Source organism: Mchenga conophoros, linkage group LG15, assembly GCF_057382185.1.
Source record: "Mchenga conophoros isolate Kocher_MC1m ecotype Shallow Benthic linkage group LG15, M_conophoros_male_GT1.1, whole genome shotgun sequence".
Taxonomy (NCBI): Eukaryota; Metazoa; Chordata; class Actinopteri; order Cichliformes; family Cichlidae; genus Mchenga; species Mchenga conophoros.
Genome location: NC_140540.1, coordinates 15,149,158 through 15,170,193, shown reverse-complemented (window position 1 = coordinate 15,170,193; position 21,036 = coordinate 15,149,158). Strand labels below are relative to the sequence as shown.

The following is a 21,036-nucleotide window of genomic DNA, read 5'->3' as shown; positions in this document are numbered from 1 at the left end:
ACTTAGATCTCAAGTCAAATGATTATAAAAATTATTTATTCAAATGTTCACCAATACAAAAACAAATGGAGAGCATCTTCACAATTTCAATTGTTTTCGTTCTTAGCTCATTTTCCTATAGTGGTTATGACGTGTGCTTTTACAGCATTGAGGATGACACAGTGCCTATGGGTCTTGTCAGTAGACACATTTTAAATGACAACTAGATGTTTTAGAGATGGTCTGAAAACAATATGCCTGTTCGTCAGGAATGTGACAAGAAATTGAGGGAGAGGGGAAGAATTTGTGTGTACTGATTACAGAAATAAAATTCAGTTGCATCCAAAAACCCTTAATAAATACCCCTGTAATTATTTTAAAAACATAGCTGTAGTCATTCATACGCTTTAGTTTGTGTCTACTTAACCAACCCACATTCAACTGTAAGCCCAATTTCACAACTCAAAAGAATAGTTTGAGAAATGGTGAACTGTTTGTAGCAAACCTGCAAACTGTTCTCACTCGGTGTGTGTTGGCATGTGTATATATATATAAAAAAAAAAAAAGTATGCGACTAAAGGGTCTCATCTCCAACACAGTGACCCTGGGTGGCCAGAGCTGTAGCTTCTTCATAACCAAATAATGACAAACTGTATATACACAAAAGCACATAGACACAATCAGCACCTGCAGAGTGGAGGAGGTGGATGCAGCCTGAGTATGTTTAAACAGAAGAAGGAGGGGGAAAAAAAAAAAGACCTAACAACTGGTGCAAATGTGAGAATGAGCAGAATCTGCAGTTACAGTCTGTACTGGTATGGTCAGTCACGTCTTCTGGGGTGACATAAATTCGCTACAGTATTATACACAATGAAGGTAAAGGAGAAGAGGAATTCATCTTCAGTCAGCCAACGATTATTTTACCAGCCCAATCTTCTTTGCTTCAGTTTCATAAATGAGCAACCGCCACATCTTCACTATGAAGACCTCAGCTTCTTCATCAAGAACCTGACCCGGAACAAACGGAAAGTTAGATATCGAAAGAAACTTAGAGGACTAACCAAAACTCATGACGTGTATGTGGAAAAGGTGAATATGTTAAAATACTGACCATGAACTGCTAATTAAAATACATCTCATTTGACATGGCTCTACTTGTGCCATCGAATGAGAGACATTAAAACATTTCAAGGCCAGTTTCTTTAAAGATCTTGAACTCTTAGTCAAATGTTACAATTTCAGTTGCCTTAAAGGGTTACATTTTTATCTGGCACTCACCTTGATCGATAAGAGGTGCGCCTGAAATCTCCCCTCATAAATCTCCCCCCACACATCTTAAATCAGATGGAACTAACATACTCTTCAGTTCATTAGGTACACCGTGCTAATACCTGTTGCACTCTTTTGCCTCCAGAATTGCCTTAATTCTTGATGTCCCTGATTTACTAAAGGCGCTAGAACCACTGCGCTGAGATTTTTGCTGATATGATGTGAATCTTGCACTTTTTCACATCTCAAAAGGTGCTTTCTTAGTTTGATATCAGGTGACTGGAGGCCCATTTGTGTACAGTGAACTCACTATTATGTTCAAAAAGCCAGTTTAAAATGATACGAGCTTTGTGACACATCCTCCTGGAATCAGAAGGCGAGTACACTGTACACGGATGTTCAGCAGAAATGCACAGGTAGGCTGCATAGTTTAGGTGATGCTAAGGGATCTAAAACGGGTTTAGAAAATATCCCCATACACTATAACGCAACCACCATCAAGCTAAACTGTTGATATAAGGTAGGATTCTGATCCTACCATATGACTGCTGCAGCAGAACTCAAGATTCAGTAGATCACTCAATACTTTTCAATCTTCTGTTGTCTGATTTTAATGAGACGGTGTGTGATCCAAGCCTCTGTTTCCTGTTCTCAGCTGACAGGAGTGGTCTTCTGCTGCTTTTGCCCATTCAGGTTCACGGTCTGACACGGTGTAGTCATAGATACTCTTCTGCATACTTTATTTGTAACAAGTGGGAAACTTGAATTACTGTGGCCTTCATATCAGCTCGAGCAGCCTGGCAACGCTTTTGAACCCAAAGAACTGTCACTCACTGAATATTTTCTCTTTTTCAAACATTAGAGGTGGTTATATGGGAAAATCCCAGCAGATCAGCAGTTTCTGAAATATTTAGACCATGCTTGTGGCACCAAAAACTATGCTACGTCCAAAGCCATTTAAATCACCTTCCTTCCCCGTTTTGATGCTCAGTATAAATTTCAGCAGGCTGTCTTGATCAGGTCTACATACCTAAATGCATTGAGGTGCTGCAATGTGATTGGTTAACTAGATATTGACATTAAGCAGCTGAACAGGTGTACCTAATGAAGTGTATTTTGGTATAATTTGATTGAGAAGGTTAGTAAGGAGGTTTTTAAAAAAAATAAAATAAAATAAATAAAAAAAACCTGCATCCTGGCAAGAAATACAATCACAGAGAAACCACATAAACAAGCATCTATAAACTGTGTCTTTGCTCACCATGGCAACATCGTCCAAGATAGTCTGCGGTGTACTGTGGGCCATCACCTGAAAGTACACAGAGGAAAATATCAGAAAGTTTACATTTTAATCGTTCCACTTTCTCTAAGACAGATGTCAACTAGTGACATGTCTATTACCTTGGAGCAGACAAAGTCCACTAACGTTGGCTCTTCCTCTCCGATGTACTCAATGATCTTTTTATTGATCCAGGGACGAACACGCCGTTCCATTAACGTCTGTAGGAAAAGGGATGACAAAGAGAAATATTCACCGTTTCTATATTATTTTTTAGCAATAAGCAGAAAATAAGGTTGTGAATTGACCCTCCTTGATCATTTAAATCCTGCGAGTAAAATATTCTTAGCACAGGTTTTCTTTTCTAACTTGCTTAATTATAAATGGATTAAAAATAAGACACACTCAGTGAGATGCCACAAATTGTCCCTCTTCTCCTCACCGTGTCAACCATGGACCAGTCCAGTGGGTACGAGAAGAGCTCGGGCTTTGCGGTGGGAATCTTTTCAATCAGGCTCTTGATGTGTTTGCGTTTCTCCTCAGCATTGGCTCCCTTTATGCTGGAAAGTCCAGCACCGTCCACCCCGAGGCTCTTGTCATCATCATAATCCAGGGGCACCAGCTTCCTCTTGCGCGGCTGCTCATCGGCCTCTTCGTCATCAAATTTGTCAAACACGCTGTCCACCGGAAGCTTCTTCCTCTTGCCGGCGTTGGGTTGACTGGGGCTTCCCGTGGCACCTGGCAAGGACACAGAGTTTAACTACTGTTCTGTCTGTAGTTAAGGAGCAAGAATTCTGTCTCTGCAACCCCAGAGTTATTTAAACGCCCTTAACAGCATCTGAAAATTTTGAAACAATTGAAACACCTGCCTGACATTCATATAGTTCATATCAAAGCTCATATTCAGGCACATTACCTTGCAAAAATGTACCTGATTAAAAACACTAAAAACACTGTCATAACTTCCATTTTGTTACTGTCGGATTAAAATTTCGATTCAAGAAAACATCAGATGTAAAACTGGAATTCTGCCAGATTTCATCTATTAAAGGAAAATTAGGTTTGATAAATGATGCCTGAGCAGATGACACCGATTAAAATAAGTCCCCCTCTGTTTTTCAGACGAATTTCATGATTCATATTCATATTCAGTCCACTAGATGAAAATTGAGGCTCTGCTCTTTAATTATCTGTTGCCATGGTGAATATTGGTATTTGAGCTCCATTGATGATGGCTTTCTTTAAATACCCACAAACACTCAAAGTGAAGACACTGAGGTGACAGAAACAATGAAGTGGACGGGAGTCAGAGTTTGTTAAACATGCTTTCTGGAACACGGCCTGATCCATGTAGGAATCTGTGTATTATAGATTTGCTCCTATGAAGTTATTTAGCTTCAAAATAAATTAAAATATAGAAATATCCTTTCCTTCAGTCCAATTCACACTAACCAAACAGTGTAGCAGGTGCCAAATTACCTTGACTACATTCAGACAAGATCAAAACCTGAAGAAAAGCAACACATCACCTATTATTCTTTTTTTTACCCTAAAACCAGTTTTAAACAATTATTTGTCTATAGAATGCAACTTAAAAAAAAATGCAAAAAACTTATTTCCTTGTTATGAATTTTTTTTTATCACTTATTGAACATTTTGCTACTTTTTGCCCATCAACTAATCGATTATTGAATTCATATTTACATGGGTATGCTGTGTGTCTGTTCATTCTGTAATGAGGTAAAAGATCTTTTAGACTCACCCAGTTTCAGGCTGAGGCCAATCTTTGGCCGGTGTTCCTCTTGCGGAAGAGCCTCAGGTGGGGAGTTTTCATGGGGGATGATGATGCCACAGGGTGACTCTTCCCCGGGCGTGTTGGGAGACACATTCCCACTGGCTGATGACACAGAAGGCGCTGCTGTGATTGGTCGCATTGTGGGCTTTAGGCGTGGTTTCACGTCTGGGTTGTCTTCATCGTTGTCATAATCTTCCTCCTCACCCTCTTCCACCTCGTTGTCGGACTGGGGGGGTCGTGAGCGTGAATCTGCCCTCTCCGGCTCCTGTCGGCGCTCCCGGTGATCTCGTGAACCCCTGTGGCGCTCACGTTCCTCCTCAGGTTCTGGCTCTTGGACGATGGGAGGTTGTCTCAGACGCTCCTCCTCTTCCTCCTCCATCTGGACCAATAACAGGCAGATATGCAGAAAATAATCATCCAATCACAGCATTTTACAGAAAAGAAGGTCAACAGATAATGACAGCTAGACGTACATAATGTGCAGAGCGACTCAGACGATAAAGTGACCTTCACACAGACAACAGACAGCATGCCCCACTCAGCTCAGACAGATACAGGCAAACACACACATTTATATTACATTACAGACAAGCATACCCTGCGTAGCTCTGCGTCTGGGTCTGGATGTCCCTCGTCTAACAGCCTCTGTCTGATCTCTTCCAGCTCCTCCTTCTCCCTCTTCCTGTCACGCTCATCCGCCTCCATCTCCTTCTCTCGGTCTCTGAGACGCTTCTGCAGTGCACTGCCCCTAGGGGTCATACGGAAAATAACAGCTTTCAGAACAATGGCTGCAGTACTGCATGCGCTGCCATGAGCCACATGTGGGTCACACAGGATCTGCTGATAGTGAGGAGGCCCTATTGTGTATGCTCTGTTTTGTTTTGGTTTTTTTATTTCTTACCCCCCAAAAAAAGGAAAAAAAAAGAAAAAAGAAAAAGAATAATAAGAAAAGAAATTGGCTTATTTAAAGTCCTACACATGCTCTAATTCTAATTAAATTTTGCACGTGTCAGGTCTACTGATAATATACACATGTTATGGGCATGTGCATGGGTGGAGCAAAATGACTCTATAGCACCGTTCTGCAAAACAGGAGCCCCGCTGCTGTGTTGTGTGTATATGTATAACATTTAATAAACATACGTAACACAGCACGGTACACACACAAAAATAAATAAATAAATAATAAAATTAAATAAATAAAAACTCTTGTAGGTAAATTGCAAAGGATTTAAGTTTTCACTGAAGAGCGCCCCTATGTTGCCATAGAAAATTTCAATCATTCCCCATGAAATTTTAATTTCCTGTAATTCACTCATTAACCAAACTTCTCATGTTTGATAAGGGTCTGCCTCTGAACATGGGCGTGGCAGTATTTAACTATAATCATAGACTAGCGGCTATGAATATGGTTACATATTGCCATCTGGAAATGTCATGTAAAACTCTTGCAGCCACTACCATAAAATTTTGAGATTGTTCATTTCATCCCATGCCATCCCAACAACAGACTGTTCTCTCTGTTGAGGTCAGGAAAGCGATTCCGCTCCCTGAAGACCAACACAGAGAGACTGAGGAGGAGCTTCTTCCCGCAGGCGATACGGTCTCTCAATCACACCACCACACAGTACTGACCCACACATACAGTTCTTACACACACACTGGACATTCTGGACATTGTTTTCACTTCATCACTTAAATCACTTTAAGCATATTTGCACTGCACAAGACATAATGTGGATTGCACAACACTGGACATTATATTCTTCATTTCCAGTTAATACTTGTACAGCTGCTGTTATTGTGTATATATTTATATTTCTTCATACATTCTTATATAGTTCTATATTGTGTATTTTGTTGTACAGTTATTTTATTTTCAACTTTAATTTATATATTTTATCTTATTCTTTCCCAGTTAAATTTACCCTTCATTCTAATTTGTGTTGTACAGTTATTTCCTTTTTAACCTTAATTTATATTTTATTCCTTCCTAGTTAAATTTACCCTTTTTAATTTTTCATATTTATTTCCTATCTTATTCATAGCCTTTTCCTTTTTTGTTTTCTTTAGGTCACGAGCAGTTGTCCAAGCATTTCACTACATATCGTACTGTGTATGACTGTGTACGTGACAAATAAAATTTGAATTTGAATTTTGAATTTGAATTCCTTCACTGTATGTGTCAATATTAGGTCACATTCATAGTGCTGCCTGGTGGCAACAGGAAATCGGCAGTGTATGGCAAACAACATTATATGTATAGGAAATTTGTTAGAGTGGATTTATAGTGACCTATAATTAGCCAATTGGGATCCTGCATAAGTGCATTTGTTTTTGATGACCTGGGTTAACACTCACCTGTAATACTTGGGGTCATCTCTGTCATCATCATAGTCTTCAAGAAACTCTTTTAACCGTTTGCCTTCTTTAATCTAATGAAAACAAAGGACAAAAATGAACTTCTCCACAAAAATTACTTCTAACAAATTCTACCTGTCTGAATTAGTAAACTAAATCATATGAACACAGCATGGACAACACAAGATATGAAGTGGAATTCTTTTTAACTGACAAAAATAGCAGACTTCAAACTCGTTAAATGCATCCCACAAAGACAACATTTCAACGTTTTAGCTTAAAACTGAAAAACAGACGTGTTTAGGTAGTTTTGCGGGAAAAACTGACTGCTCTGCTATAAAATATAATCAACATACCCAGGATATGACTTCCTTATCTGGCTTTAATCACACCAAGATAAAAAAAATTAGGCTAAGCATTTACACAAAGGTGGTTATCAATTCGATAAGGCAGCCTTGGGTCTAACTATAAGTGCATTCAGATGAACAGGGTGTGTTAGTGGGTCTGTTAGTAAAGAATTCAAACTAGTAAGCAGGTTTAGCCTTCTTGCAAATCTTAAATTAAATTTGGTGAGTACAAGGCTTAGGGTGCAGACCATCTCAAAAACATACAAAGCCTCCAACTACCTGCACCCTGAGGTCCAAAGGTTTCTCCAAACAAGGCAATACCATTTCCAGAAAACTGATTAGTTTGAAGGCTGTGGCTCTGTGTGTTCATCTCTTATCTCTATTCTAACCTTTACCAGAGCAGGTTAAGTCTGCAGCGCAACATATCAATGTAGTCTGGTAATAAATAAACCACTTTAACTCTGTAACCCCAGAGTTAACCCCAAAGTTTCTTTGCTATACAAATCCCAAGTTAAATAAATACAGTATGAACTTAACTTGTATAATAGTACAGAACCAGTGATCATTCAGAACCCGCTTACCATTTCTCGTCGGCGTTCATCTTCTCTCTCAGCTTCCTTAGCATAATCCCGTGCCTTCTTCCTCTCCCTCAGCTCCCAGTTTTTCAGCCGCTACAACAAATATATTGTCAGGCAAGCTGCAAACATCACACAAGAACTACCCCTAGCTAAGGTAAACGAGTAATACAAGGGCTGTTACTCTGCTAAAAATAGAAATGATGCTGAAGATTTATTGGATTTTTTTTGACGTATAAAGAATCATTTTAATTGAATTTTACTGCTTGTATTGACTTTCTCAGACAAACAGTTTGTATAGTAGGAAATAGAAGCTGTGACCTCACTGCTAGTAGGATAGCTTATATTGCTCTTCAGCGCATGGCTTTTATCATTTTTAGCACAGCCAGTCCCACCTCTTGATAGGCTGCTTCCTTGTCTCGAAGTTTCCTCTCCAGTTTCCTGCGTTCATATGCTTCTTCTTCATCCTCTTGGTCTCTCTTCTTTTCTCTGTCTCTGTCTCGGCTGACCTCCCTGCAACAATGAAATCATAGATACATTTTCTTTTATTTGTGACCATATAGAAACACATGGCAAATCCAAGTACTAAGGTGTTGATCAAGCATGGTACATAGTCTTAAGGAGTTTCATCAAAATGAGATATGAATTTTAACATTTCAATTTAAAATTCAAGCGGTTTCAATTAAATCCTGAGAAAATCAGCTTGCAGAAACTTGTCAGAATTCAGTCACCAGCAAAGTACCTGCAAACATTTGCATGTGTTTAATTGCAACATGTGTCTTTATACATTATTCTGGGTTTTTTTTGCTTCACCTGGATCGGCTGCGGTCGGCACTCCTGTCACGGCTTCTGTCTCTCTCCCGTTCTCGCTCTCGTTCCCTTTCCCTGGTCCTGCGGTCACGGTCTTTGTCTCTGTCTCGATCTCTGTCTCTCTCACGTTCTCGTTCCCTCTCCCGTTCCCGCTCTCGCTCCTTTTCCCTCTCGCGGTCCCGCCGCTCTCTTTCCCGCTCTCGCTCTTTTTCCCGTTCCCTCCTTTCACGTTCAAACTCCAGCCGCTCCTTCTCTCGTTTATCCTTCTCTTCCTCAAGTTTCTGCAGAGTAAAATACAGACAGGTTCAGCTTATGCCACACAAGATGCAGGGAGCCCCTGCAACCAATTCACAGCTGTGCACAGATCAAGTGGTTTCCAGGTTTTGGTTTCATAGATGAACATGCTCTTTGCTAATCAGCGCAAAGCTTGTATAAGAAGCCAGAATCCTAAATGGAAAACCAGGAACAATCAAAAAGCTCTCCCCCCACAGAGAGACAGCTTCAACATTAATCTAAAACTATAGGACAAAGTTTATTGCTTGAAGCCTGCAGCATAAACTACAGCTTAGCAAGAATAGAACTGGAAACCACTTTAATGGCCTTAAAGACCCGTGGAACATATCCAACTTGAGGCATTCATAACAAAAAAAACAAAAACAAAAGAAAACGCGGGAAATGACAATGCTTTTTGTCTCCTTAAGAGTCCTCCTCTCAGAACAAGGAAAACAAAAACAGAAAACAGGCATCAGTCTTTTTTTTTGAACTAGTTATTTGTGACTTACAGGTGTTGAACTATGGACTCAGCCCTTCGCTGCCCTTACAAGCCTTTTAAGTTAGGCCTGGGAGGAAAGCAGGTCACACGGTATACAAGGGAAAAATGTTATGGGATTCTGTCTTGCTTAAGCATCATCATTATCATCGTCATCAAACAACAACAGCCTTTCCTTCAATGAGTAACATGGCATTTGGTATTTTTGCTAAAATCAAAAAAATAAACATTATGAACATCAGTTATATTTCTGAACAGATAAATGAAATTGTAGAAACGGTCTTACCCCTGCAGAAGTCTTCAGCAGCTCTTCAGGACTGATTATTCACACACACACACACATACACACCAAACTCTGGTTTTATGGACATCACACACAAGGCTTTAACCAGAATTCCTTTGCAGTTATACTGGCATCTGATGCAAAATAAGACTTTTAAAAACAATGATTGAATATACTGAGCCTTAATATAATACTATGTTCATCATTTTGCATTCCTCTTACATTGGCACTGTTGTATTTGAGGTTAGATGGAAAATAACTTTACAAAGTTTTCTTGTACAAGTCATATGCAGTCAGTTGGTCTTTACAATAACTAACTAATTAAAAGCCTTGGGTGTTATGCATCTCAAGAGAAAGAAACATGTGACATGACAGAGATAACATAGATGTTAATTATTTTAAAAATCTATAACGCTCCAGTTAAATTGTCTTTATATTATTTAATACCCTAGCTCTAATTAAAATCTATGATTTCACGTTAGGTGTTTTTTTCCTTTCTTTTAATTTTTTTTTTTTTTTTTTTTTACTTACCTCTGCATTGTCTGCCAAGGCTAAATAAACATGCGACCATGTAAAAAATAAATTTAATTCTATTTATTTATAGTAAGCATGTATGGGTGTATATAAGCAGTAATATTTAGGCAAACTTATAATTATAAAGAAAAATCTGGTATTATTAAAACATTTTGCAAAAATACTTTCAGCATTTAAGTGCTTCTTTTAATTTTCTTTCCCCATAAAAAGCCTGAATTCACTCCCTGCAAAGTCACTCACTAAAAACTGATTAACCACATTAAATAATCATAATGATATTGAATTAAGTATGACTTCTTTTTTTCCTCTGGGGCTAAAAATCAATCAGCCCAAATATGGTAGGTCACAACAGGCAGCAGAAATTTCTCCCTTTGTTTAAACGCTGTTTTGGCAAGATCACGATTACAGCTGGAGGACACTTCAAGCAAACCACAGTTATGCATCCAAAACCCAACTAGATTGCTACCGTCCCTGTTGTTTTAATAAAAATTAGAATTTAAACAGTTGATTGAATAAACTCACTAACTAATCGTTCATAAAAAAATAAAAACTAATGCAGAGAGAGTAAGATATTTATCAAATGGAAGAGAGAGAAGAAAGAAATTCCACAACAAAACATACAGAGAGCACGTACCTTGTTAGTCTTCAGATCATCTTACTGCTGTGGAGAGGGCGCCCCCACCCCACACTAGAATAATAAGGCTACAGCCAAAGTCACTGCAGTAGTTACTGAGTCCTTGTGCTTCAACATGAACACCATTATGACAGACCATAATTTACAGAGGACTCGCACAGGTTCACTGACTCATCAGCTTTCGAGTGAAGCACCAATGCTGTCATAAATTCAGGATGATCTAGGGAAACTGTCTTTGCGTGGTGGAAAGGTTGGCTAAATCAAGGCCAACACACACACACACACACACAACTGAGCAGCACAGTTGCCCCAATGCAAGTCCTCAAGAGGGGGACGCCCAGTATATGTATATAGTAAATGAAGGCTGATACTTACATCCTATCCTGGCAACTTTTTCCAAAGCTCTGAGATTCATCTTGCTTTAGTCACCATATGATCACTATCATAATGGTGGGGTTTAATGAATAGATTAGCTTTTAAGTAACTTTACATCGTCTCCATGCATTTTTGTGTGATGAATGAAGATATGGATCTATAATGGTCACACCTAGATAGTTTGGCAATAGTGGCAGGTGTCAAATCACGCCTGAGAAAGGTGACAAGAATACACTAGCTGTCTGCCCACTTGTAGTGTTCAAACATTGAAAATAAAACATTTCATATAGTTTAGGGCAGAATAATATGTTTGGTGGTGTTGTTTTAGGGACCGCCAATCTATAGTAGAGTATGCATGTTACTGAGTTAGGGCAAAAAAAAAAAAAAAAAACGGTGTCAACTAAATGTGCAAGCTCTAGGAGTGAACTGCTGTCCAAAACCTGAAATGTCAACTACAAGATCAAAGAAGCCACTTTACCTTGTGAGTGTCACGAAATTTACTAATCTCTCTGGAAATCAGGTCCCTCTTGTCCTCCTCCATGTCAATAGTGTTTATGTCATCCTGAGGAAAAACAACGCATTGACAGGTTGAAATAACAATGCTCACTTTCAAGCTAAGGAGTAAACAAAACAGTAGCACAAGTTAACAATTAATCAAGGTTAGCACCTCTTCTTTTTTCTCCTTTTTTCTCTTTCGTCGCTGGGACTCATCATCCTGTGAAGGTGCATTAAGTTCCGCAGCATATTCCCGCATCAGTCCATCGATGGCGCCCTTGATAATCTGATCTTTCTTCTTTGTCTCCTCATCTAACACTTCTTCCTCATCCTCTCCTGCATCTTCACTCTTTTTATCCTGTCAATAAAATGAGTCAAGTTTAGCAATTTTTCACCTTCTCTAGCTGTTGCAAACATTTATTTGAATTGCTGTTACAAAATTCATACCCCATTTGCAGTCTTCTTCTTGGCCTTCCACTCATCCAGCTGTGCTTTTGTCTTGGCATCAACTTTCACAAGTAGGTTTTTATCTCCAATCTGGAGGTCGTGAAGCAGTCGTAAGGCTCGCAGTGTGGACTCTGGCTCCTTGTACTCACAGAAACCAAAAGCTGGAACAAATATTGACATATAAATAGACATAAGGGCATGATCAAATGTTTATTTATAGACTGAATTGACGGTTTGCCATGTATCTAGATATTCTTCATCTTTTAATAATAAAAATTACCTTGAAGCTTGCCAGAGGCTCCTTGTACTCTCTTCCAGCTCAAAACAATTCCACATTTCTATATAATTACAAAGAAAAAATAAAGTTGTCAACTTAAGAGGGTGTCTGCCTTTGCTGGTATAGTTCTACAAATAGAATGGGTGTTCCCCATCTTACCGCCAGCAGCTGTCTGATCAACATGTCTGAAGCCTTTTCTGATATGTTCCCCACAAACACTGTTGTGGTGGGGCCACTGTTCTCATCACTGTCTTTGGCAATCACAGCAATGGTTTCCCTCTTAGGGACTGCAGGCTTGCTGAGCACTGGTACTGAAGAAACCATTACTGGTGTGGGGGCCATGATACCCATGTGAACTGGGATCATAGGGGCTCCTGAAACAGCCAAAGAAAACATGCAACAAGCAATTACACCATTTTCACTTAAGATCTATGACTGCAGATTAGTAAAACGATTCTCAAATATTTTCAGTAATGTAGCGAATCTCAACTACCGTGTTGCGAATATGCCTCTTAATAATGACATTGTGGTAAACCTGAAACAAAACAGATGAACGCCAAACAGAAGGGTGCTTACCTGGGGGGAAGCCTGTGTACTGAGGAGGGATGCCTGGAGGTGGCAACAGCGGCCGATTTAAATGAGGGGGGAAGGACATTGTGGAAGTGAACTGGACCAACCTGAAGAAAGAACCAAGATACCCGTTATCAGCAGCACCAGATGTGTAATTAAATCAAGTCCTCTAAACAATGTAAATTAGAACAAAGAGCCAAACTTGTAAAAAGATTAGTTTAACCCAACAACACTATAAGTGAGAAAGCACAGCGATGTTCATTGGTATCTAGTCATATGAATTTGAAGTACCCGTCGGTGACTTCTGCTGCCCAGCAGCAACAATACTTAAACTTAGCTTAGCTCAATGGGATGGCGTTTGTAGGGTGACTATTATAAAGTCCCAGGAGCCACGTATTGTTATTGTGTTACAACGAGTTAATTTGTTCACTGTTTATGCGGCCAAAAAACTAGCAGCTTAGTTAGCTAAAGCTAGCACCGAGCACGCTCCAGTGTCCCCGGCATAGACTTAGGCTAAGCTAATATTAGCGCAACCTGGCGTTACTTAACAAACAACACTCAACTATTAGCGGGCAAAGTTAAAGTTCAAGATAAATCTACACATGCCCAGGTATACATACCTTTAATCAGGCGGTGTTTAAAAGAATAAAAATATTCTCAGAAGGTTAGTAATTGTGAAAATTCCTCTAACGTTCCAAATGTTGGATTAGCACGTTGGCTAGTCGGGCCTTCAAAAAAAAAACATTTGACGCAAGCGCTTTACGAGCAACACTACATGAGCGCTTGCTTTGTACACCAAGACTTGACCACTGGACGGAGTTTACTAACGATACTAGTATCTACTGCGGCAATAACTGTACTACTATTATTACTAGCATTAGAGTATAGTTTTATACTAGTATTATAATATTAACATCCATAAGAAAAATCACTACTCTTATTATTATTAATATTTAGATAGCATTTCTAAAGGTCGTCTAGAAGGTTAATGAAACATAACGTTAGGGAGCGTTTGTCGATGTTGAAGGTTTGCTGGGTTAAAAATAGATTTCAATACTATAAGATAACTCCTGCACTTGTATGTACTACTTTGTGGAAATTTTAAGACACCGTCAATTTAGATTTTTATTTAATTACATTAATATGTAATCCAAAGACGTAGTCTATTATTTGTGCATAGGAGATCCTCCATAATGTCTTTTACGAATAAAATAATTTTGACATCCGACAGAATAAATATCTGAAGATTAATTATTTATTTATTGCATAAGCAGCGTTTTGGTTTTGTTTATTTGTTTTGTTTGTATGTTCGTTTTGTTTTTTGTCGGTGCCTCTCCGAGACAGCGGCTGTTATGTGAAGACTGCGACTGACATCGCGTGACGTCACTTTAGGCGGGATTTTCATGGAAAGTGCTAGAAGAAACGAAGCACACCCTGCATGTTTTTGAATATTCCTCCATCAGATTAAAAAGATCCAAAGTATTTGTTGGTCTCTCGGGAAATTAACAGTATACTTGTGAGTTTTATTGACTTTATTTGTTAGACTGATTTAAATTCTACATTGATAGCATATCGCGGCAGCTCTGGAAACTGGTATAAAATAGATCGGTTCTTACAATACTTTCGTTTTTGGTTTTAACGGCCACAAGATGGCAGCAATGATGCGCTTGTCTCAGAAATAAAACTGTAATACTGTGTTTTCCAGGAGATTAGTATAGTGTTTTTGGATTCACTTTACTAATTAATCTTGAAAAAGTCCCCTTGTGTTTGTATACCTAATATAATGGCTTTAAATCTCCAGAGATTTGTTTTCTTTAGTACACATTGCACTTCAATCCACTGAATTAATACCTGCTAAAATGTCTTAATAATATCATATTTATTTATTTAGCTATCGTATTTCCTCAAGTCTTCATTCAAACTCATCACATGGTGAATGTAGCCTTAAAACATTAACTGTAATTCACTTGATGCACTTCTCCTTACTAGATGGCGCACCGCGGATGGATACGACTGCACCGTGAAGCACGTGTATAAAGATACCGGTCTATTAAAAGGAGGCCCCTTTCCATTTCTCTGCGTCAGACAGCATAAGGGATAGCGATTTGGTTGCATTTTATTCAAGAAAAGTCAACGAAATTAACAAGGTATGTAGACGAGCGTTTTCTTGTCGGTTGCTACGTGCTTTAACCTTTGATATTTGACCTTTTATTAAACAGTCATTGAAGTATACAGCTCCTATTCTCACGAGTTACGGTTGTAACCTTAAGTAACTCTGGTCAGGGACAGCTAACATATCACAGTTATCACTGTAGTAGTCAGAATTTTGGATTTTAATTACTGTGGAGTAAGAAATGTTTACACTTGTCATGTAGACGTCGAGCAGTGTAAATGCTGCACTCTGCCGCACTGCCCCAGCCGTGTGTAGTACCAAGGCAGGTGTGGTGTGGCGAACATGACAGCGCTGTATCTGTTCATATATTGTACGACTGGTCCACATTAACAGAAATCCTCTTAAATGTTTATAAGAATAAAGTGAACTGGCTTGAGTCGATTTCGCTTAGTCCCCGTTGTTCACGTTGCTCTCGCGTTTCTATAAAACGCACGAGTTAGTCTCAAGTTGCCAATGCTTTCAGATTTATGCTAGTCTTAAGTGACTGGTGTTTTTAGCTGTTATTTATTCGAATTGGTGGCAGAGCCGTTTTATATGACAGTCACGTTTGCCGTCGTTAATACATGGCTTTAAGTTGCTCTTCTGGGGGAACCTATTTTGCCGCATTGCATAAGCTTTTTTTTCGTTATTTTCATCAGTAGCTTTTCCTTAGCACGTGTTTGCGGGGTCCATTGTCTGCCGCTCGACGCCATGTTGGTTAACGGCCACTTCCGCAACATGACGGCAGTTATCCATATTATGTAACCGACTTCTGACAGGATCAAACGACGATACAATTTGCGAAACTGAAAGTAGTTGAATGTATGTAGTTTAACCGGATCTGTCTCCCCGTAATTAGCTTTATCATCCTGTTTCCATCGAAATCCACCCATTTTATTAAAGCATACACAAACTGTTTTAATGCAGATGCCTGAAGAAATGCACCAAGATGAGGAGGCTGAGACCTTTGCCTTCCAGGCTGAGATCGCTCAGCTGATGTCGCTGATCATCAACACCTTTTATTCCAACAAAGAGATCTTTCTCAGGGAGTTGATTTCCAATGCTTCTGATGTAAGTTAGCAGGCGCAGAGCTTTTCATTCAGTACTAATGCATTTATTTTTAGCCTTTTTTTGTGTTTCTGAATGCTTTAAAGAATGTTAGTTTTAATCCTGTTGTTTAAACATTTGCAGGCTCTGGACAAAATCCGCTATGAAAGCCTGACTGATCCCTCCAAGCTCGACAGTGGCAAGGATCTGAAAATTGACATCGTTCCCAATAAGGCTGAACGCACCCTGACCTTGGTCGATACTGGAATCGGTATGACCAAAGCCGACCTCATTAACAACCTGGGTACCATCGCAAAGTCTGGTACCAAGGCCTTCATGGAGGCCCTGCAGGTATGAAGGGAATGCATCATGGAACTGTAGGGACGCTTTATAAGAGGACAGCATTTTCCATGTTCGCAATTGAGCTGAAATCTAACATTAGAACTGACTGTGTTCCTCTAGGCTGGTGCTGACATCTCCATGATTGGTCAGTTTGGTGTGGGTTTTTACTCTGCCTACCTTGTTGCTGAGAAAGTGGTTGTCATCACAAAGCACAATGATGATGAGCAGTATGCCTGGGAGTCCTCTGCTGGAGGTTCCTTCACAGTCAAGGTTGACAACAGTAAGTGTCTTGATGTTACAATATCAGAACTAAACCTGTTTTTAAATATTGTGGGTACATCTAAGGATGTCCCTGATTGCGCATTAATTGGAAGCAGTTCTTACTATTAATGGTCTTGATGTTGTTAATTGTGTATTGTTTTTCATGTGTCTGAGGTTACGATGTAGCTTTAAAATATTACGAGGGTGGTTTTCATTCTTGGCGTTAAAGTTGGCATCGTCCTTTAGAGGCTTAAATATGGAGTTGAAGTATCTAAAAAAAATCGAATCTTGAATCCATGGACACTGTTTAGTACAAAATGTATTAAAAGCATCACAACTGTTCACAGGTGAGCCCATCGGCCGTGGAACAAAGATCATCCTGTACCTGAAGGATGATCAGACAGAGTACATCGAGGAGAAGAGGGTCAAGGAGATCGTGAAGAAGCACTCTCAATTCATTGGCTACCCAATCACCCTCTTTGTAAGTGACTTGTAGAGAGGACGTTGTTAGAATACCGTTGAAGAACAGCAAAGTAAAAATTAAAGTAATGTGACTCTGCAGGTGGAGAAGGAGCGTGACAAGGAGGTCAGTGACGACGAGGCAGAGGAAGAAAAGGCAGAAAAGGAGGAGAAAGAGGAAGGTGAGGACAAGCCAAAGATTGAGGATGTTGGCTCAGATGATGAGGAGGACTCTAAAGACAAGGACAAGAAGAAGAAAAAGAAGATCAAGGAGAAGTACATCGACCAGGAGGAGCTGAACAAGACCAAGCCCATCTGGACCAGGAATCCTGACGACATCACAAACGAAGAATACGGCGAGTTCTACAAGAGTCTGACCAATGACTGGGAGGATCACCTCGCTGTTAAGGTAAGCAGGTTAACCTGAACAGCTCTTCCATGTTTTAATTGGCCTACTGGGCTTTTAATCTAGTCATAAACTACAAATAAAGCTAAACTGAGTCATTTTCCTCTACAGCACTTCTCAGTGGAAGGCCAGCTGGAGTTCCGTGCCTTGCTCTTTATCCCCCGCCGTGCGCCTTTTGACCTCTTTGAGAACAAGAAAAAGAAGAATAACATCAAGCTCTATGTCAGGAGAGTCTTCATCATGGACAACTGTGAAGAGCTCATCCCTGAGTATCTGAGTAAGATGACTTGCTTTTTACCTTTAGTCTGAAAGTACTTTAATTTACAGCTTAGCACACAGTAAAGAATTGCTTAAAGGCAAAGGTTTAGTGTAGCATTTGTATGCTATTCCAGACTTTATCCGTGGTGTTGTGGACTCCGAGGACCTGCCCCTGAACATCTCCAGAGAAATGCTGCAGCAGAGCAAGATCCTGAAAGTCATTCGTAAAAACATCGTCAAGAAATGTCTTGAGCTTTTTGCTGAACTGGGTGAGGATAAAGAAAACTACAAGAAGTTCTACGAAGCCTTCTCAAAGAACCTCAAGGTATTTATAATATTCTAGATACTTTTCTTTTTTTCTTTGACTTTAGGAAAGTTGGCTCTTAAAATTCTCTTCGTTTCATGTCCATGCATCTTCATGGACCTCAAAGGTTTACCTCTTTATTCTTTAATCTGGTTTGTAAAGCCCTCTTGTTCTTCAAAGTAGTGTAGATGTTTTTGTAGTAAACAGATATTTAAAACCCAGTAGAATAGCTGTTTTGGCATTTATGTAATTCCATGCAGTCAAATCTGCATTAGGAATAGGAACTTCCTACATTTATGCTGCAGCCTGAAAACATGAATTTAATTAAAAGCCTAAAGTGACAAACTATTCATGCAGTGTGCAATGTCAGTGTGACTAGAATTCTGACATTGCTGGCAGTCCATCTCACCTGACCATACACAGGTGGGATTGACGTTTTACTTGAATCCATTAACCTACTGGTGTATGAGGTTCTTTTTGGATAAGATGATAAATCTTATTTGTTCACTTGTAGCTGGGTGTGCACGAGGACTCGCAAAACCGCAAGAAGCTGTCTGAGCTGCTGCGTTACCACAGCTCCCAGTCCGGTGACGAGACTACCTCCCTCTCGGAGTACGTGACCCGCATGAAGGAAAACCAGAAATCCATCTACTACATTACTGGTGAGTAAAATAAACCTTAAGTAGCTTCTGAAATGGTAGGAGAGAACTGCATTTACACAAGTTTTAAAAATGCAGTTTTATTCAAACTTTATCGCTTTTTGTCATTTGTAGGTGAGAGTAAGGATCAGGTGGCCAACTCTGCCTTTGTTGAACGTGTCCGTAAGCGTGGTTTTGAGGTCTTGTACATGACGGAGCCCATTGATGAGTACTGTGTCCAGCAGTTGAAGGAGTTTGATGGCAAGACCCTGGTCTCTGTCACCAAAGAGGGTCTGGAGCTGCCAGAGGATGAGGAGGAGAAGAAAAAGATGGAGGATGACAAGGCTAAATTTGAGAACCTCTGCAAGCTCATGAAGGAGATCCTTGACAAGAAAGTGGAGAAGGTCAGTAATCCTAATGAGAGCCCAACTAAGATTAACCCAAACTTCCATTCGTGCGCTAACATTTAGGGTCTCAAAGTTCACAGCTGTAGATGACAGGATTTTGTTTGGTAACAGGTAGTCTAATTGGTCCCAACTTCTACTGTGGTGAGTTCCTGCAGTCTTGGTGTAACGCGAATGATTTGTATTCTTTGCCAGATGTGGCACTGTACATGTTTGAAATCTGAACCCTAAAGTGAATGCAGTCAAACTCGTGCTTGTTGCAGTAATGTGCATCTAGTACTTACGTTTTTGCAAGGATTTGGGGAAGTAAACTAACTAGACTAGATTTAAAGTTGTAATGTGCTGGTATTATTTCTAACATGCTTGACTAACTTGACTTTGTCTCCTTAAATTATCAGATGTGTCACCTGAGCCTCTTTAAATCTTAATGTCTTCTTTCTCCTTCAGGTAACTGTGTCAAACAGACTGGTGTCATCCCCCTGCTGCATTGTGACAAGTACTTATGGCTGGACCGCCAACATGGAGAGGATCATGAAGGCCCAGGCACTCAGGGACAACTCCACCATGGGCTACATGATGGCCAAGAAGCACCTGGAGATCAACCCTGACCACCCCATCATGGAGACTCTCAGGCAGAAGGCTGAGGCTGACAAGAACGACAAGGCTGTGAAGGACCTAGTCATCCTGCTGTTCGAAACCGCACTGCTGTCGTCAGGCTTCTCCCTGGACGACCCACAGACTCACTCAAACCGCATCTACAGAATGATCAAACTTGGTCTTGGTAAGAAAACTGTGCAGATCCAGACCCTCTTTACTTTCTAGAAGTGGGTATCGATCTAGGTGAACAACTCCTTTCCTTTTTTTGCTCTCAGGTATTGACGATGACGACATTCCCGCAGAGGAGACCACCACTACAGCAGTCCCAGATGAGATGCCTCCCCTAGAAGGCGAAGCTGAGGACGATGCTTCACGCATGGAAGAAGTGGATTAAACAAGATGGCACCCCAAATTTCAACACATAATCCTCCCTTTCCAACTGTTCATCCTTAAACTGTAAAAAAAAATAGCTATTAATGTTGTGTGGTGGACCAATATTGGTGCTCTTGAGTGTGGCACCTCACACTGAAGAGCTCTTTAAGAGGCTGTCTTGATTTTTCCTGTAGAAGTTCATGGTGACGCCACATTTGTTTTAATGAGAACCCTGTTGCACTGAGTTTTAAATGTCAGAGCGGTAAATGTGTGAACACAAGTACATTCCACAGTCGCATCTGGAGGGTTTGGGGAGTGCTGTTCACGTGCAACACTGCATGGAGAGAGGACTGTATGATTCCTTTGCCTGAGTTCAGGCTCGTCTGTAATTCCAAGTCTTGTTTTGCAAAAAAATTAAAGATGTGAGACCTTATTTGTCTTGTATTTTTATGCCTTAGTTTAAATTCCCTAAGTGTTTGCACACATACTTGGACCTGGCACACTTCTTCAAAATTCTTACTGGGGCAGTTGGTCAATGTATCCACTAGGTGGGGACATGCTACAGTGTGAGAGCCATTTCCAAACATCAGCATGCAAGTGGTTTAGAACCAGAAGAATGAGTTTTGTAAGTGTTACTATTGTAAATAGTAGACCTGCCCTGCGCCTTGCTTAAAGCTGCATCAAAATGCCAACTACATTACATATTAACTCATTCACAGTGAATGAGTCAATGGTTTTAACTCATTCACTGCCAATGGCTGGCAGTGAATGAGTTAATGTATGATCTGGTCAGTTTAATGTAAATCTACTTTGTCTTCTCACTAAAATCTGTAATTTCTCTTTAAGACCTCTCATACAGCTGCATAAATTACAGTGCAGGTGTGCCTGAGAAGGGAGTAAAAAGAAACTAAGTAATCCTGTTAATCTGACAAAGAACGGCACTGAGAAATGCAGATCGTTGCATTAAAGGACAGCCATGTGCTGGAGGCACGTGTTT

General features: G+C 40.0%; 2 protein-coding genes across 3 annotated transcripts; one reads left to right on the top strand and one right to left on the bottom strand.

Moving 5' to 3' along the window:
- Positions 1-19: 19 nt before the first annotated feature.
- On the bottom strand, positions 20-13,576 carry rbm25b (RNA binding motif protein 25b). Its single transcript, XM_085247491.1, has 17 exons — positions 13,420-13,576; positions 12,806-12,906; positions 12,389-12,603; positions 12,233-12,290; positions 11,953-12,113; positions 11,678-11,863; positions 11,489-11,572; positions 8,419-8,696; positions 8,001-8,118; positions 7,612-7,701; positions 6,684-6,757; positions 4,920-5,070; positions 4,290-4,701; positions 2,970-3,265; positions 2,650-2,748; positions 2,510-2,557; positions 20-987 (listed from the first exon to the last, which is right to left on the bottom strand). The coding sequence occupies exons 2-17, from the start codon at positions 12,882-12,884 to the stop codon at positions 895-897; spliced, it is 2,442 nt and encodes an 813-aa protein (XP_085103617.1). The 5' UTR covers positions 12,885-12,906; positions 13,420-13,576; the 3' UTR covers positions 20-894.
- A 1,212-nt stretch (positions 13,577-14,788) lies between these two features.
- On the top strand, positions 14,789-20,472 carry hsp90ab1 (heat shock protein 90, alpha (cytosolic), class B member 1). Of its 2 annotated transcripts, XM_085247501.1 has the most exons (12): positions 14,789-14,946; positions 15,879-16,022; positions 16,143-16,349; positions 16,461-16,620; positions 16,949-17,082; positions 17,164-17,469; positions 17,578-17,743; positions 17,859-18,049; positions 18,543-18,690; positions 18,802-19,070; positions 19,518-19,851; positions 19,943-20,472. In XM_085247501.1, the coding sequence occupies exons 2-12, from the start codon at positions 15,879-15,881 to the stop codon at positions 20,059-20,061; spliced, it is 2,178 nt and encodes a 725-aa protein (XP_085103627.1). In that variant the 5' UTR covers positions 14,789-14,946; the 3' UTR covers positions 20,062-20,472. The 2 variants fall into 2 exon arrangements, with proteins under 2 accessions (XP_085103627.1, XP_085103626.1); XM_085247500.1 differs by lacking the exon at positions 14,789-14,946 and having other exon boundaries at positions 15,873-16,022.
- The last annotated feature ends 564 nt before the right edge of the window (positions 20,473-21,036 follow it).